At 41.9% G+C, this 17,853-nt stretch overlaps 1 protein-coding gene across 1 annotated transcript in view; it reads left to right on the top strand.

Moving 5' to 3' along the window:
- The window catches only part of SPPL3 (signal peptide peptidase like 3), a 107,892-nt gene that overhangs the window by 78,415 nt on the left and 11,624 nt on the right, over nt 1-17,853 (top strand). The window contains exons 4-7 of the mRNA XM_070762437.1: nt 1,783-1,902; nt 3,428-3,506; nt 8,726-8,838; nt 17,248-17,354. Of these exons, the coding sequence (XP_070618538.1) occupies nt 1,783-1,902; nt 3,428-3,506; nt 8,726-8,838; nt 17,248-17,354 (419 nt within the window). The remainder of the gene's footprint in view (nt 1-1,782; nt 1,903-3,427; nt 3,507-8,725; nt 8,839-17,247; nt 17,355-17,853) is intronic.

The following is a 17,853-nucleotide window of genomic DNA, read 5'->3' as shown; positions in this document are numbered from 1 at the left end:
CCAGTGGCTACAACTAACCGTCTGGCACTTGAAAGGCACAGATTAAGGCATCAAGATCTGCCAGAGAAGGTCATCGATACAATGCAGGCTGCTCGACGTCCCTCAACTTCTAGGATATACCAGGCCACGTGGGCTGCCTTTTGCACATTTTGTAGCAAGGAGGGCAAGAATCCCAGGGAGGCATCAGTGATTACGGTGCTGGAGTTCCTACAGGCAGGAATAGATCGGGGACTGGCTCCTAACACGTTAAGGAGACAGGTGGCAGCACTCTCCACCATGATTCAGACACCGGAGTCTCGTTCGCTAGCCCAACACTCGTGGGTAAGGGACTTTATACGTGGAGCCTCAAACACACATACGCCACCTGTGCGGAGGTTCCCATCATGGGATCTCTCGATAGTACTTAAGGCCTTGACGAAACCACCCTTTGAGCCTTTAAGATCAATTCCACTTAGGCTCCTTTCTTTGAAAATAGCCTTCTTAGTAGCAATCACTTCTGCACGCAGAGTGTCAGAGCTCTCAGCCCTCTCTGTGAGACCAGATTTATGTATCTTTTACCCAGATAGAGTGGTACTCCGCTTAGATCCGACGTTCATTCCCAAGGTGAACACCTTGTTCCACAGGAAACAGGAACTTATATTGCCTGACTTCTGCACGCATGGAGACCATCCGTCAGAGTTAAGATGGCATAAAGTCGACGTAAGACGTGCTCTAAAAATTTATATCAGGAGGACTGAAACATTCAGGAAGTCTGAGACTTTGTTTATCTCATTTTCTCAACACAGAATGGGACTTGGACTATCTTCAAAATCGATAAGTCGTTGGCTAAAGGACTGTATTCTGGAAGCCTACAGAGCAGGAGGACATGACCCCCCGACGGGCCTAACAGTTCACTCAACCAGGAGTGCGGCCACATCGGCGGCCTGGACGACACAGGCCTCGATAGAAGATATTTGCAGAGCTGCCACTTGGGCAGCACCTACGACATTTATTAAGCACTACAAGTTGGACTCATTTGCGTCCGCTGAGGCAGCGTTTGGTAGACGTGTGCTACAGAAAGTGTGTGCATCTCCAACGTCCCAGTCAAGACCTTCTCCCTCCCATGGGCAGTAAATCTTTGGTATAACCCATGTTGGACTCTCCTTCCAGATGCAGTGGAGAAGACCCGTTGTACATACCTGAACGGTCTTCTCGATGCACTGGAAGGAGAGTCCAAACCCACCCGACTAGTTGAAGTTCAGAGACGTCGGAGATGGGGAGTTTGAAGTTTAGTTGTAATAATAAAAGTTGGTTATCCTCTTACATTGTTTTTTCATTTTTAAAACTGGGGCTCATGAGAGCAGTAAGGGGGCGGTAGCTATTATTATGCTAATTATAACTCAGTCTCTACCAATAGGATTGGTACATTACCCATGTTGGACTCTCCTTCCAGTGCATCGAGAAGACCGTTCAGGTATGTACAACGGGTCTTCTAGGGATTCATTTCATAGTGAAAACGGTCACTGTAAATGAAATTTACAAGAATGGTCATAAAATAATGGGAGGAATCAGTTAACAAGCACATTGCTTAATGACTGAAATTCTGATCTCAATTGTGGCCATAAATCAGGGATTATATAATACTACTACCCCCCCCCCTTCTGAATATTTCCTATTTGCAATTTAAAAATATGCATATCCAGTCTGTCACTTTATCTTTTTGTGTGGCACCAAAATGCCCTTGTTGCTGTGGCTGTTGTGCAATGCCAAATCAGCGTTACCTTTTGTTCTGTTCCCCTGCAGGTATCCAGACCATTGATTCGACACAGGCGCTTTTCCTGCCCATTGGGGCCTCCGTGTCTCTCCTGGTTATGTTCTTCTTCTTTGACTCAGTTCAGGTGGTTTTTACAATATGCACAGCAGGTGAGGCTGGTTGTCTCAGGGAGAGGCTTCGTGGCTCTTTCGTGATTTAGAAGCTGATAGCTGTAAACTGATTTGAGCAGATTTGTTTTATTGATTTGGGTTTTTTTTAAAAAAATAAAGGTATTTATATAGCTTCCCAATTCACTCGTGATGACTTCAGGAAGCTCAAAGAAATAAATCCCAATACAAAACCCCAATAAACCTCCACCCACCCCTGTTGACAGCAATCACTTGATGGATTCTGGATTGCCAAACTTGTTGGCAAACTCATGCTTTTTTCACCTTTAAACCCTCACAGAATCTTGGGGTTCTAAGGAACAGCTTGAAAAACTTGGTGTAATATTTGCCTAAAGTCTAGTTATCTTGTGTGTGTATATCCAAGAGGGCTGAATAAACATATTTATTTTGTCAACCCAGACGCCATGACCAACACATGCTGGGAGTTGCAGCACAAAAGATTTGGGCACAACTAAATTGTTGGAAATTTGGAAATACGGTATTTTTTGGAATATAAGATGCAAACAACCCCCCCAAAAGGCTGAAAATTTGGATGCGTCTTATACTACGAATGTAGCTCTTTTTTTTAAAGCTTTTTTTCCTGTTTTGCTAATGATCTTCCTGGCTTGCAGGCATGTTTTCATTGCTACTCTCTCCAAAATTTCCCCCCCAGCCCTAATAAGGTGCTAACCATCTTCCCGGCTTGCAGGATTTTTTCATTCCTACTCCTTCCGAAGTTTTTTTTCCAGCCCTAATCAGAGGATAAAATAATGTGCTCAAGCTAATCAGACTAAGGACGCTAGTCAGATGAATACTTGATAAGTAGATTCCCCCCCCCCTTATTTTCCTCACCCAAAACTAAGGTGCGTCTTATTTGCTATTTTTAAGGTCATTTTATGTTTATTGTGAGTCTCTTGTTTTTATTCTGATTTTTATACATTGCACTGGTTCTCTTTTACCTTTTTATAATAGCAATGGTATTTTTTGGTAAACCACCATGAAATTGAAGGGCGGGCATAAACCTGTAAAATAGAATAGTTAAAATGAAATAAATAGCAGTACAACGTAATCCTCTGGGAAGCTCTTTTTCTAAAACTATATTTAAGTGGTTAGAAACTCCACAAGAGCCCAAGGTGCCGATTTCTTTCAGTGGAGCTGTGGAGAAGAACTCTGAAAATTAGCGTCCAAATATGCTGCTGATGTTGCTAAACTTTCCCAGTCGCTTCTTGGTCACCCTGAGTCTGCGGGATGAAAGTTGGGCCCAGTCACAAAAAGGCAGCCTCTGGTACATTGTGCCCAGTTTTTTGTCTTCTGCCAAATGTCACATATCCCTTTCAGAAAGTATTTGTTTCCTGGGTCGAAGGCCCTGGATAGCAAGCAACGAGGGTACTGATATTGTTCTTCAAGAAACAAGACTCTTGAAAGCAAAATTGTCTGAGTTAATTGTGGATGTCTGCTTTTCTTGGATTTTTGTGTGTGTGTGGCAATAGTGGCATTTATTATTGTTTCTCTTTCTGTTTCTCTGCAGTCCTTGCAACAATAGCCTTTGCTTTCCTCCTGCTCCCAATGTGCCAGTATTTAACACGACCTTGTTCACCTCAAAACAAGTAAGAATGAAGTTTGCTCATCTTCTGTGCCATTAAGAGATCCTCTTGGACTGGTAGTGAAATAGTTTAGCAGTGAATTCTGCAGGGGCTTTTCGTGCATGCAGAGAAGGTACCACGTGCAAAATTTTCCGGCAAGAAAACCCGAAGCTCCTTTTCCCAGGCAGCGTGGAGCACTGCTAGTGCGCAGATAATACTGAAACACAAAGTGTCCTCGATACTCTCTGAGCCGGGCGGTTTTCTTGGAGACGTTTCATTACCCAACTAGCTAACACTATCAATGCTAGAAGGGAGTGGAGTTTGTAGAGAGGAAGAGGAGGAGGAGGGCCTGTGGGGTCCTTGGTCCTCTCTGAGGTTTTCTTGCAGACGTTTCATTACGCAAACTAGGTAGCATGCACTTGATGTCAACTCTGACCATTTTAGACCAGGGGTAAGCAAAGTGGGCCCTTCTATGACTTGTGGACTTCAACTCCCAGAATTCCTGAGCCAATCATGCTAGCTCTGGAATTCTGGGAGTTGAAGTCCACATGTCATAGAAAAGCCCACTGTGCTTATCCCTGCTCTAGACAAATAAAGGCAAAACAACTCCACACCAGCAATCAGTACCCACATGAGCATAGATTGACACCAAGATTATCATCCGACCCAACAATCAAAAAATACACAATCAAGAAATTGCCAAATAACAGGAGCAATCCAACCAAAAGAACCTCCAAGACCACCAACACAGCTATGACAAGCCACTAGAACAGGGATGTCCCACGGACCATATGCATCACGTGCAGGCCATGCCCACCCCAGCCCTAAATAGGGGGAAAAGTCACATGACGGCAATGTTTGACACCCGTGCACTAGGATAACAAATCCCACGCTGATGATGTCACCCAGTTTGGGTGATGAAAAGTCTGCAAGAAAACAACCAACAACCCTTCAGTTCAGCCTTGACCAACAAATATTCTCCTTTATTTTTATTTTTTTAAAAAAATATTTTTTATTATTTTCAAAAGAAAACGAACAAAGACATACAACATTGAACATTTAAGGAGCTACCATTGCTCCGCTTATCATAGAAGTCTAACTAATACAGAATATAAAAAACTCTAACTATTATCAGATCTAAGCAGAAAAGCCACACTTGAAGATTACATTATCATTAAATTTAATTATAATTTTTTAAAATTAAGATTATTAAGTTTCTTTATGTTTTTTTTAAATAATAATATACTTATATGTATATATAAATATCAAAGAGCAATAAACAAATTATTAGTAATACAAAAAGAAGATAATATAAACACTTCTAAGTTAGTTATAATATAAACTATATAATTCTATCTTATGGTTTTTAGATAGTCATTTATTCTTATATATTTAATTTTTAATACTGTTTTTAACATTCCAGCAATCATATACTTTATCCCAAATTTTATAAAATTCTGTTTTGGTTTGATTGTTCAAACGTTTAGTCATCATGTCTAATTCTGCGCACACTATAATTTTTTTGAACACCTCAGTGTCTTTCGGTATCGTCTTTTCTTTCCATTTCTGCGCGAATGTTATTCGTGCCGCCGTCAATATATGTATTATTAAATAGTAAATTTCTTTTTTATACTTTATATTTGAAATACCCAATAGAAAAAATTCAGGAGATTTTTTAATCTTCTCCTTTGTTATTTCATTTATCCAATTCTCTACTTTATTCCAAAATATTTTTGTCTCCGGACAGGTCCACCATGCATGGTAATATGTGCCAACTTCTTTTTTGCATTTCCAACAAATGGGCGATACCGAAGGAAACATTTTAGAAATTCTGTATGGTGGAAGATGCCATCTATAAAACATCATAATTTGATTTTCTTTGAAAGAGATTGATTTTATTATTTTCCAATTATACATCCATATCTTTTCCCAAGTATCTAAATCAATCTCTTTGCCAAAATTTTTGCACCAACTGATCATATTATCTTTCAATATCCAACCTATCGTTCTATGATTTAGTAAATATTTATAAACATTTCCGATTGTCTTTGTTTGATTTTGGAATAATAATTTGCCCAGTACATTATTTTCTTTTTTAAAAATATAAGTCTTTACGTCTATTTGATATCTAGAACTAATCTGCATATAATGCCACCAATCTAAATCTATACCTAACTCATATAACTCTTGTTTTGTTCTTAATTTTAATTGATTATTTAACAAGTCACTATATTTCCAAATCTTACCTTTTCCTTTAAGATTTGGGTGTACTATAGCTTCAAGGGGTGAAACCCATTCTGGCATTACTAAAAAGTGATTTTTCTTTATTTCATTCCACACTTCTATCAATGCCTTTCTAATAACATTATTTTTAAAATATGAGTGGGTTCTTAACTTATCATACCATACAAATGCATGCAACCCGACCATCAAGTCGTGGCCTTCTAGATTAAGCAATCTTTGATTTTCTAGTGTAAGCCATTCTTTTATCCATGTCAGGGCCGTGGCATGATAATATAGTTTCCAATTTGGGAGACCCAGGCCTCCTCTTTCCTTACGATCTTCTAATGAATTTTGTTTTATTCTTGATTTTTTACCTTGCCAAATAAATTTTCTTATTATCTTATTCAATTCGGCAAAGAATTTCGTTCCTGGATTTATTGGAATCACTTGGAAAAGAAACAATATTTTTGGAAGGGTATTCATTTTAACTGTGGAGATTCTTCCTACAAGTGATAATTGTAGATTACTCCATATTTCTAAGTCTTTTTTAATCTGACTTAATAATTTTAAATAATTGTCGTTTTTTAAAGATACGGCTTTGGAGGTCATCCATATCCCTAAATATTTCACTTTTTTCGTGATCTTCATGTTTGATAGGTCTCCTAAGTATTTTCTCTGTATTTCAGTCATATTTTTTGTTAGTATCTGTGTCTTTTCCTTATTTATTTTCAATCCTGCAACTTTCCCATATTCTTCAATCACATTTATTAAGTTTAAAATAGATTCTATTGGGTCTTCCAAAACAAACACTATGTCATCAGCAAATGCTTGTGTTTTATAGATTTCTTTTCTAATTTCCAATCCTTTTATTTTCTTATCTGCTCTTATTTTTATCAACAATGCTTCTAAAGTTAAAATAAATAACAATGGTGATATTGGACAACCTTGTCTTACTCCTCTTTGTATAACTACTTTTTCTGTTTGTTCACTATTTATTATAATTTTAGCAGTTTGTTCAGAATATATAGCGTCTATTATATTAAAAAAACTTTGTTCCTACTTCCATCTTATTTAATTGTATTTTCATAAAATTCCAATCCACGTTGTCAAATGCTTTTTGGGCATCTAGGAATACAAGTGCCATTTGCTTTTCAGGGTGCTGCTCACAGTATTCCAAAGTATTAACTATTATTCTTAAATTATTTTTAATTTGTCTTCCTGGTAAAAATCCATTTTGATCACTATGTATCATATTATTTATAATATTCTCCTTTATCAATCACTACTGAAACAAACATCTGTCTGTTTGCTGATCCTGTACTGACCCAATCCACAACATTGTTGTGTAACAAAACATCTTTATCTAACAAGTTTTACAATATGGCAGCATAAATAAAAACTGTTAGCTATTCAAGTAAAAAATGTCCAGACATTATAGGCCTACTTAAAGGAGAAGGAGCTTCCTGGAGTCCAGAGGAAAGAAATGGACAATGCCTGGGTGACATACTCAATTTTGTGGGGCCACAATCCAAAAGCCCGTCTTCTGTTCACCCCACCTCCATTTTACAAGCAGACCCTCACAAGCATCTTCTGTGGGTTGCCATGCCTTTAGGGAGAGAATAATGGCTCCAGTTCTCCATCCTCATTTAGCATTGGCTTTTCAATTTCGACAGGGAATGGAAAAGATGTCCCAGTATATCGATTGGAGCCATACTCTCCTCTGAAATGGTGCTCTTGCCGAATAGAAAAAGAAAGAAAGAAATAGAAACAATAAATAATAATTTTAAAAATAGAAAAAGCCAGCTGGGTGATCTTAGGCCAGTCACATTCTCAGCCTAACCCACAACCTGCTCTAGAGAAAATAGGAAGATGATAGAATTTAGATCTGCTTGCTGCTTTGGTTTATTTATAAAGGTAATGAAAACAAGATAACATCCTGAAGTGAGAGACGCATGACAGATTCTCTGGCCCTACAAATATTTTCTTAAGAGAAAAAGGCTCAGGGATGGTATCTTTGAAGCGCCCCTTTCTGTTGGGAGCCCACGGAGCCAGCTCCCCCTTTCATAGAAAGGGCCACTAGGAGCCGCTGAGCATATTCTGCTCACAACCCTTATCCACTCAGGACTTATAAAGTTAGCAATAATAATAGCACTTAGAACTAAAATATTGGTGCTTTACAGCAGGGATCCCCAACCACCAGCCCACAGCCCACCTGAGCCTTTCAGAACCAGGCTGGTGGGCAAGTGTGCATCTCCACTCACGTGCACACTCCATTTGCACGAACGGGTGTGTGTGTCCCTTCTGCTCTTGCAAATGGAACTCTGCGTGCCTGCTACTGTTGCAAATGGAGCTGTGTGCAAGTACTTGCCCACTACACATGCAGAACACCCTCTCCCCTCCAGTCCACAAGCCCTCTCTAAGCAGTTTCAGCCTCTTTCTCCCAACAATCTGGGTCCGCATTTTACCCACCTTGGAAGGACGGAAGGACGAGTCAACCTTGAGCCAGTCAGGATTGAACTCTTGGCTGTGGACAGAGTCAGCCTGCAATGCTGTATTGTAACCCCTACACCATCAGGGCTCCTAAAGTTACCAGGCTGTGCAAGTCAGTTTTGTATTGATATTTTTGCACAGTAATTCTTTCTTTGCTTATATACAGGGTAGGGAACTATGGTCCTTTTATGACTTGTGGACCAATTCCATGAGGAGGACTCTGTAAACTGCTTAGAGAGGGGCTGTAAAAGCACCATGAAGCAGTATATAAATGCTATTGCTATTATACTTATAACAGCAATAGCATTTATATATTATTTATATTTATTACACATTCTGAAAGGCAGAAATCTAATGGTTGATCCAAAAAGAGCTTTTGTGGTTCCCTTTTAGTACTTTTTGGAGGACTGATCTTTCTGAGGGACTCTTTTCTTATGCTCTGTTGCCCTTGGAGTCCATATAACTGAGAGTTGGGGATGTTTTCTCTCCTTTAGTTGAGAGGATGTTAAACCTGTGGCCATATTTTCCAGGATTTCCTTTGGATGCTGTGGGCGTTTCACTGCTGCAGAGCTGCTCTCTTTCTCACTCTCTGTGATGCTCGTCCTTATTTGGGTCTTAACTGGGCACTGGCTTCTCATGGATGGTAAGTGCAGAAGATGCAAATGGGAAGGGTCAGACCTTCCTGAATTCCTCCCCCCACCTCCCCGACACCTCTCTCCTTCTCCCTCACCTTTCTCGTGGAATGGAGTATTTTATATGGCATTGGGATAAAGTCCTTGGGTTCAGAGAACTTCAGAATCCTTGCACAGACATGCTTTCACTTGTTTCATTTGCTTGTTTTCCATTAACTTTGATGGGTTGCCTAGATCGGCTGTTCTCAACTTCCATAAGTTCAAGATATGTGGACTTTTAATTCCCAGCATTCCCAGGCAGTGCTGGCTGGGGAATTCTGGGTGGGTCTTGAAGTCCACATACCTTAAAGTTGCGGAGGCTGAGAAGTGCTGATCTAGAGATATGCAGCCGCTTTGAATCCAACCAATTTCAAACTTTCAAGCAGGAAACGGGCTGCTTGCCTCATTCTGAAAGTATTTCAAAGACAGGCCTGTTTCGAGTCCGAGACATACTATTCTGAACTCAAAACACTTGCAGAGTTATTAAAAAAAGAGGATATTTTTAATCTGAAACCCTTCTAATACTGACTAAGGTTACTGCCCCTGAATTACTAGATGCAGAGCGGCAGCAAAGTTTGGGACCATACCTTTGGGACCGTCTTCCGCCTCATGCATCCCAGCGGCCAGTTAGGTCCCACAGAGTCAGCCTTCTCCAGGTCCCGTTGGCCAGACAATGTCTCTTGGTAGGGCCAAGGGGAAGAGCTTTCTCTGTGGTGGCCCCGGCCCTCTGGAACGAACTCCCTCTGGAGATAAGTACCTCCCCATCCCTATTGGTCTTTCGTAAAGCTCTGAAGACCCACCTCTGCTGGCAGGAATGGGGGCTGTGAGTGACGAGATTGTCTCCAGATGATATTATGAATCATTGACCTGGATGAATGTGTATGACTGTATATTGGGTTTTTCTAACATTTTTAGTAATCTTGTATAATTCTTTTTAAAGTAATTTACATTTCTTTATATATACTGTTGCATTTATAATGTTGAATGCCGCCCTGAGTCGTCTCGAGAAGGGCGGCATAGAAACCTAATAAATAAATAAATAAAATAAATAAATAAATAAAGTTTACGGTCAGAGTGCAGAAAGGGCCCTTCTAGCTCAGGCAGACAAAGGTCGCTGTGTTTGCAGTACATGGGCTTCATTCCTAGAGTACAAAGATGAAGCCTGCCTACTTTTTCCATGCAGGAAAAGCCATGGCTCAGCTTTCAGAAATTTAGGGAATAGGGCATGTTATCGTCCATAGTCTTCTACTACCCTAAGCATTTGGTGGCTTTTGTTCCAAACAGGTTTATATGTTTAGTTACTTCTGACTTGAACTTGGGTAGAGGTCATAGTTCCCTCTAAGCTGAGCAGTGAGCAATCGCTCACTTAAAAATCATCATCAACTCAGAGTTTTCCAAACCTGCCCAGAAGCTGAGAGGGAAATTTTATTATTATTTCTGTGCCGCCCAGTCCCGAAGGGACTGCCGCTCAGACACTATACTTTTCCGCCCACCCCCAAAAAAAATTAGAGAGAACACTGGTAGAGGTGGTATCTTGGTGATTTCCAGTGATCAGAATCCCCTATAGATAGTCTTCTCTCCTGTGGCCTTAACATGAGGAACAAGTGGGCATGATGGAAAGACAGCCGCTGTTAAAGAATGTGCAGAACCTTCGAGCTATCAAGGACATGCACAGAGAAAAACATGGGATTCCAGCAGATAACCAGGAGATAGGAGTAATTATTCAGTCATACAAAACAGATACATTAAAATTCAATTAGTGTTTACTTTAGAAATAGCACAGTCAAGTTATACAGTCGGGTTACACGTTAAAATCAGTCAATATCTCTCAATACAATAATAATATTACAAGCCTGTCTTTGTCTTACTACATCAGTCTCAGTGAATCAGCAGAAAGAACAGAGAGAGCATAGAGAGAGAAACATGCTTTCTGGCTCCCTCTTATGGTAATTTGCAGCACTACCTCTTAAAGCTATAGTACTCAATACAAACAAACATTCATTGTTAGCTCGTTTATATATTGCAAACCCAACTGTTTTGTACATAGTACTAACAATCGTTCAACCGCTATATTCCAGCTAGCTAGTAAAATTGTTTTTATATCAAACAGTTTGAATTTGGAAGGGCTTGTGGTATAACTTCCTGACCAAAGAATCCTATTGCGTAACCTGCTTCTGTATTCCTTGGGGGTGGGAGGGGGGGTTGGTTCTTTATCAGTTCTTCTGCCTAGTTCTTTCTTCAGAGAATGAAGAATTTCAAGCATTGAGAACCACCCACGTTTTTCCTGTGGAAATACTGCAGTTTTATCGTACCTCATCTAATATTTCCATATCTGATGAAGCCTGTAGGGCCTGTACATACATGATACCACACGGATTGGGTGTGAGTAGAAACCTGCTCTTGGCACTTTTCAGGGAAGCATCATCTTTAAATAAACAACCACTATTGTAGAATATTGAGATGACTTAGTTCAACTGGCTGCCCAAGCGGTAACTCGCTCTTACAACATTTCTAAGAGATGGCCGGCTTGACTCTCTTGAAACAGCTCCAGCAAAAGAAAGTCCATCAGCTCTCAAGGCAGCCCATTCCATGGGCTAGGAGAGTCTTGTTGACCTCACCTACAAAAAGATATTGATCAAATTGAATGGGTCCAAAGATGGGATGCAAAAATGGTGGAAGGTCTTAAAATGGTGGAAGGTCTATTAAGAAAGACTTCATGAACTCAATCTGTATAGTCTGGAGGACAGAAGGGAAAGGGGGGGGGGGGACATGATCCAAACATTGAAATATGTTAAAGGGTTAAATAAGATTTTAATTGCGCATGGATACGCAGGGGTGCCCGTGTTTTGGTGCGCAGGGAAGCCCCTACATGCCCGCGCACAATTTTGCTCCCTGCCCAGGTGCAGTAGCAGAATTGCGCTGGACTCCGCTAGCACTCAGAGCCACGGGGGCAAGCACATGTCCCTGTTCCACTTTAGCAGCCCACCTCTGTTCCTGGGGTCACGCAATCCCTTTTGCGATTTTCCAACAAGCAAAGTCGACCAGGAAGACAGATTGACTTATCAGCTATGTTACTCACTTAACAACTGCAGTGATTCACTTAATGATTGAGGCATAAAGGTCTTAAAACGAAGCAAGACTCACCTACAACTGTCTCGCTTAGCAGTGGGAATTCTGGGCTCAATTGTGATCATAAGTCAAGGACTACCTGTAGTCATGAAATGTTTTCAAAAGGTTGCCTCCTGTAAAAATATCTTTGGGACTACCTGTAGCCATGTTTTCTAACCTCTTGTCTAGGTCATTTGTGAATAAGTAAATAAGTAGACCAGGCTAAGAAATTAACACCGCAGGAAGACTAAAACTACTTTTACGGAGAATGGCTATAAAACAGCATACATCAAAAGTCTGTGCCATAAACCTGCTCCACCCTGTTCCAGTCCAGTGAATTAGGGAAGTATCTACCTGAGCTACTTCCAGATGTTACCCCAGTGCTTACTCCAGGAGTTGCCAGCTTCCTATGGGACCCACTGATGTGTCCCTGCTCTGCCTTCTGATCGGCCGACCCAGCCTCCCTTTGCCGTCTCCTCTGCCGGAGTCACGCGGGTTGAATGCTTTCCAAAAATTAAAAGCACATTGAGTCCGCTGCATTCCTGGGGTCAGCTCAACGGGTGACTGTCAGAAAGGGAGATCAGGTTGGTTTGGCAGGATTTACTCTGTGCAAGCCCCTGCTGGCTTTTGCCAAGCGATGCATTCTTCTCTCAAGGCGCACAAACCAACTGCCTAGTCATCGGTTCCAGAGTTTTGGCCAGGATTCACACCAACCTGGATGGTGCTTTGCTCTCCTTTCTCCCCCACCTCCCTTTCGAAAGTGGGGCAGCTTTTGCTTTCTCCAAACTTCTGACTCTCTTCCGTGGTTCCTCAGCTGCACCAGAAAGTCCTCCAAGACAAGACCCAGCGGTCCCTTTGTGCCTCTTGGATGATGTGATATTGGAGCCATGAACCCATTTGCATCCATGGGGACCCCTCAGCCTCCCTTTACTGCCTTTTCTTTGCCACGCCCTCCTTTTGAACACTATCATACTTAAAGCCCTTTGAATGCAATTCCCGTGTAGGAATTGGGCCCTCTGCCCATCTCGCCTTCCCCTCTTAGCAGCCGCCCACCCCTCCCTCCCTCCCGGTTTTGTCACCCCCAGAGCCAAAAGGGGCTTTATTGCTTTCGCCTTCCCTTGCAAGCTCTGCTTCTTTGGCTCTTCCGACTTCCTGGAGATTGACACTCATCTCCTTGTCCCCTTTGGTCAAAAGCTCCTCCTTAGGCACCTTGGGTGGGTCCCTGAGCTGCTTTTGTCTCACTGGGCAGCATCTTAGTTTTTGAGGAGTTCTCTTCCACTCCCTTTATCTGATAAATTTTGTCCCCAGGATTCTGCCTCGTATTTCTCTAAAAGTTGTTGGTCTCCTGAAATCTAACACGCATGTACAGCTGTGCTTCCATTTTCTCACTCTGTAATATCTTGAACCCCCAAGAGGGTGTCATTTCCGCCCAGGTTTCCACTGTTTCCCCCCCCCCCCCCTCTTCTGCCCACTCTTCCTTTTGATCAGAATCAGATTAAGGAGAAGCAATACCTTTGCCTTTGCTCCTAGCCTTCTGGGAAACAAAAGTCAGCAAGACCAGGGAAGAATTTAAAGAGTTTGCAATCATGCCTGAGCTAGTTTTTGAGCCAATGTGCAAATAATTGAAATCTCCCTTAATTCTCCCTCTCGTTCTGAAAGTTCTATCTTTTGTCCATTATGCAGGTCTTCTGCTTGTCTCTGTGGTTGTGAGCACATTGTCACGATTGTTTTGTCGATATAGTTTTATCCCAATCCCTTCAAATAAGTTCTTATCTTTAAATTACTGGAACTTTGAATAGTATATTTCCTTCACAGTTAATGTTACTTTCTTCTCTGCACATCAAAGGCATTGTACAATCTTATAAACAAAAGATAACATTTCTTGTAATTCTAGTGCCCACGGTTGCACTTTAAAAATGATGTAGACAAATTTAAATAAACCCAAAGGATGAAGAGTCCGCAGTAGAGAAAGCACATTTTACAAGAAGAGGTGAAGTAACTGTCTGGCTTAGTTTAGTGAACAGAATTTGTCCCAATTTAAGGGACATGTAGTATCCCATGAAGACCAAGGATTTGTTAGCCGGTTCTGAAAGTTGAAAAAACAGAAACAACTTTCCGTGTCTTGAAGAATCTTAACAGTGGGGCCATCTTGTCAATCTTCAAGCAGAGACCAGATAGGTACCTCCTGAAGGTGCCTCAGCTGCCTGATTTTGTGCATAAAGCTAAGACGGACTTAAGCATCCTGCTATGCTTTATTCTGTTTTTTCTACTTGAAAGTGCTGAAATATGGTGGGGAGTGATTTTGCCTGCAAAGATTATAGATTTAAATGTTTGCTTTGCAAAGTAGCAGAACACAGAAATAGAAGAATGTGTGCGAGAACTGCTAACCCCGACGGTGGGATTTAAAATTCATTTTGAAAGTGTTGAACTAGCAGCTTTTGCCTTATTCTTCAGAGATTCTGAAAGGCTGGGTCTTAATTGAAATATTTAAGGGTGTTTAAAACCTCATCTAGAGCAGCAGTATTGACTGACTTGAGGAAACCCACTGTGACCTAATAAGTAATGAAAAAGTGTGTTTTCCACAAGCCCTTTACCACCACAGGAAAGCTTCTGAAATTGACAGATTATTAAAATCAGGTTGCACGAAAGCCGTGTGGGATGATCACATTTCTTGGCTGTTTGAGGCAACGGCTTCTGTGCCTAGTGAGGAAGACTGCAGAGGCAGCAGGCTTGGGCCTCAGGAATGCACTTGGCTTCTCAGCACTTAATTTTGTTTGTCTTGACTCAGCTGTGTTTGATACAAGCCACAACAAGTCCTATTCTCTCCTTCCCCCCCCCCCCCCAAGATTAATGGCACCACCAAAGGGGGAACAGAATGAAAGCCTCTAGAAAATAAGCAGGGGAATAGCTGGTGCCCAAAGCTTTCCAAAGTAGCTGCCAGGCAAGGTGGACATTAAAACACTACAGATGTTCTCCTGAGAAGCTGCTTTTAAGAAGAGGTTGGCCAGCCGTACGTTCAGAATGGTATAGAACAGCAGCATCCAACCTTAGCAACTTTAAGACCTGTGGACTTCAACTCCCAGAATTCCCAGGCCAGCCAACCAGAGCTTACAAAACATTTGTCAGACCAATATTCGAATACAGCTCACCTGTATGGAACCCACATTGCATAACTGACATTGACACAATTGAGAGAGTCCAGAAATACTTCACAAGAAGAGTCCTTCAGCTCCTCCTCTCGAAACAAACTACCTTACTCCTCCAGACTTCAAATACTATAGTTAGACAATTCACAACTACGTCACCTCTGAACTGATTTAACTGTTGTTCATAAGATCATGCACCATAATGCCCTTCCTGTTAGCGACTACTTCACCTTCAACAACAACACAAGAGCATGTAATAGCTACAAACTAAATGAAAATCGCTCCAAACTTCACTGCAGAAAATATGATTTTAGCAACAGAGTGATCATGCCTAGAACTCAGTACCTGACTCCGTTGTTTCTTCCCCCAACCCCAAGATCTTCAACCTTAAATTATCTACTATTGACCTCTCCCCTTTTCTAAGGGGTCTGTAAGGGGCGTGCATAAGTGCACTATTGTGCTTACCGTCCCTGTCCTTCTGTCCTATTATCCCTTTTATCACTTCTTTATACTTTGTTGTGTTAATACAAACTATAATTCTATACTTGTTTGAAAAATATAATAAAATAAAAAAATAAAGTCCAAGGTTTTAAAGTTCCCAAGGTTGGACACCCACCCACACACGCTGATATTGGGCCTCCTGCTTTTGAGCAGAGGACTGGACTAGAAGACCTCCAAGGTCCCTCCCAACAATGTTAGCACATGACTGCTTCACTTCCTCATCTCAAAGACTCTGCTCTGTCCAAGTGCAGAATGGCAATGCTGCCCTCATGCTGGCCAATGAAATGAAGATGAGGCCTGAGCCGGACCAAGGAGGCCTGGGTGGCTTTCAGTGGAATCCCCTTTTTGGCAGCCCTGCTTGGAAAGATACATTTCTGTCTGATATTTGGGGTTGAAATTCGAAAGGGCCAAACAGCCACTGCACTAAATGAGTGGACTGCTGGGAGAGAGGCATTGAATAAGAACCTGGTCCATTTCCCCAGTTCTGATCTGGACATTTCTGCTGTTGCTTTAATTTGACGTTTGTTTCCCATATTACATGCAAGTAGTGCTTGACTTAACAACCGTTCACTTAGTGACCATTCAAAATCACAAGGGACTTACGATCCCGGTTCAGAGTTCCAACCTCTCCTACCCCAGGTGTGGTCACCCAACTGCATTGGGGCACTCGGCAGCCTGCACATATGTGACTGTGATTGGTGGTGTGGTGGGTTTTTTTTAAGAGCCTCGGTGGTGCAGTGGTTAGAGTGCAGGACTGCAAGCTCCTTCTGCTGCTCACCAGCTGCTAGCAGTTTGGCAGATTGAATCTCACCGGGCTCAAGGTAGACTCAGCCTTCCAACCTTCCAATGTCAGTAAAATGAGGACCGAGATGGTTGGGGGCAAGGGGCTCTGTAAACCGCTTAGAGAGGACTGTAAAAGCACTGTGGAGGGAGGGAGGGAGGGAGGGAGGGAGGGGAGGGAAGGGAAGGAAGGAAGGAAGGAAGGAAGGAAGGTCTGTGGTGGTGAAGTGATTAGAATACAGTACTGTCAGGAGTTCAGTTCTCGCCAGGCTCAATTTTGAATCAGCCAGCTAACTGCAATTAGGCAGTTCAAATCTCACCATCGACTCCAGGTTGACTCAACCTTCCATCCTTCCGAGGTGGGTCAAATGAGATCCCAGATTGTGGAGGGCAAGAGGCTGACTCTTTTTAGACTGCTTAGAGAGGGCTGTAGAGCACTATGAAGCAGTATATAAGTTTATTTTTTATTTTTGGAAGAAACTGGCTTTTACATTGTTGACTGAACAATGAGTTCAGTCAACAACCACACTGCTGCAAAAAAGGCCCAATTATGAGTTCATTTATGGTCGTAATTTGAGGACTACCTGACTCTTGTGTTTTCTACAGGAGCTCAAGGCCTGAGAGTGAAGAGTTCCTCCTGCCAGCCTCTTTTCCCTGACCCTGGACCCCCTGGGAGGGGGGTTGACCTGGGCAAGGCTACCGGGAAGCTTCCGTGTTTCCCTGCACCTGCTTCAGCCACCCCCATGCCCCCTGGACCCCTCCTCTACTCAGGGTTTGTCCTTTCCCCGGTGCCTCTTCTCCTCCTGCCTGATCATTCAGCTCTGACCTCGTCCCTTCTCTTCACAGCTCTGGCCATGGGCCTCTGCGTGGCCATGATTGCCTTCGTCCGGCTGCCGAGCCTTAAGGTCTCCTGCCTGCTGCTATCAGGGCTATTAATTTATGATGTCTTTTGGGTGAGTTTTTAGATACGCATCTGTATTTCTAGATATTTGTTGCAACCACAAGCGTAATCTTCTTCCAGCTTTAGAATTCGGCTTGCGGAATTTGACATCACAGTTACTTTTACAGGCTGGAATGCTTTGCATTTATCAGCTGTCAAAATGCCTTTTCATTTATAGAAAATGTAGGCTCACTCTCCCCCACCCCCACCCCCATAGACATTCCCCTGAGGCTCTCATGTTCACGTCAGCTGGGAAAAGTATGGAAGGAACTGCAATCTTCTCTAGGGGAGCTAAATATACATCTTAATGTATACATCTTAATGCACGTCAGAGTTTGGGAAATAAAAAGCTGCTGCATGATGTGCATCATAAACCAAGCTCACCATAAAAATCTTAACATATTGTGATTCTAAACATTCGCTTTATTTTATTTTATTTTATTTATTTATTTTGTTTGTTTGTTTATTCCTTTAAATTTGAAAGGCTGTATTAGGCATACTATATCAAGAGC

This window comes from Erythrolamprus reginae, chromosome 10 (genome assembly GCF_031021105.1).
Source record: "Erythrolamprus reginae isolate rEryReg1 chromosome 10, rEryReg1.hap1, whole genome shotgun sequence".
NCBI lineage: Eukaryota > Metazoa > Chordata > Lepidosauria > Squamata > Dipsadidae > Erythrolamprus > Erythrolamprus reginae.
The sequence above is the reverse complement of the archived record's forward strand: the minus strand, read 5'-3'. Positions and strand labels throughout refer to the sequence as shown.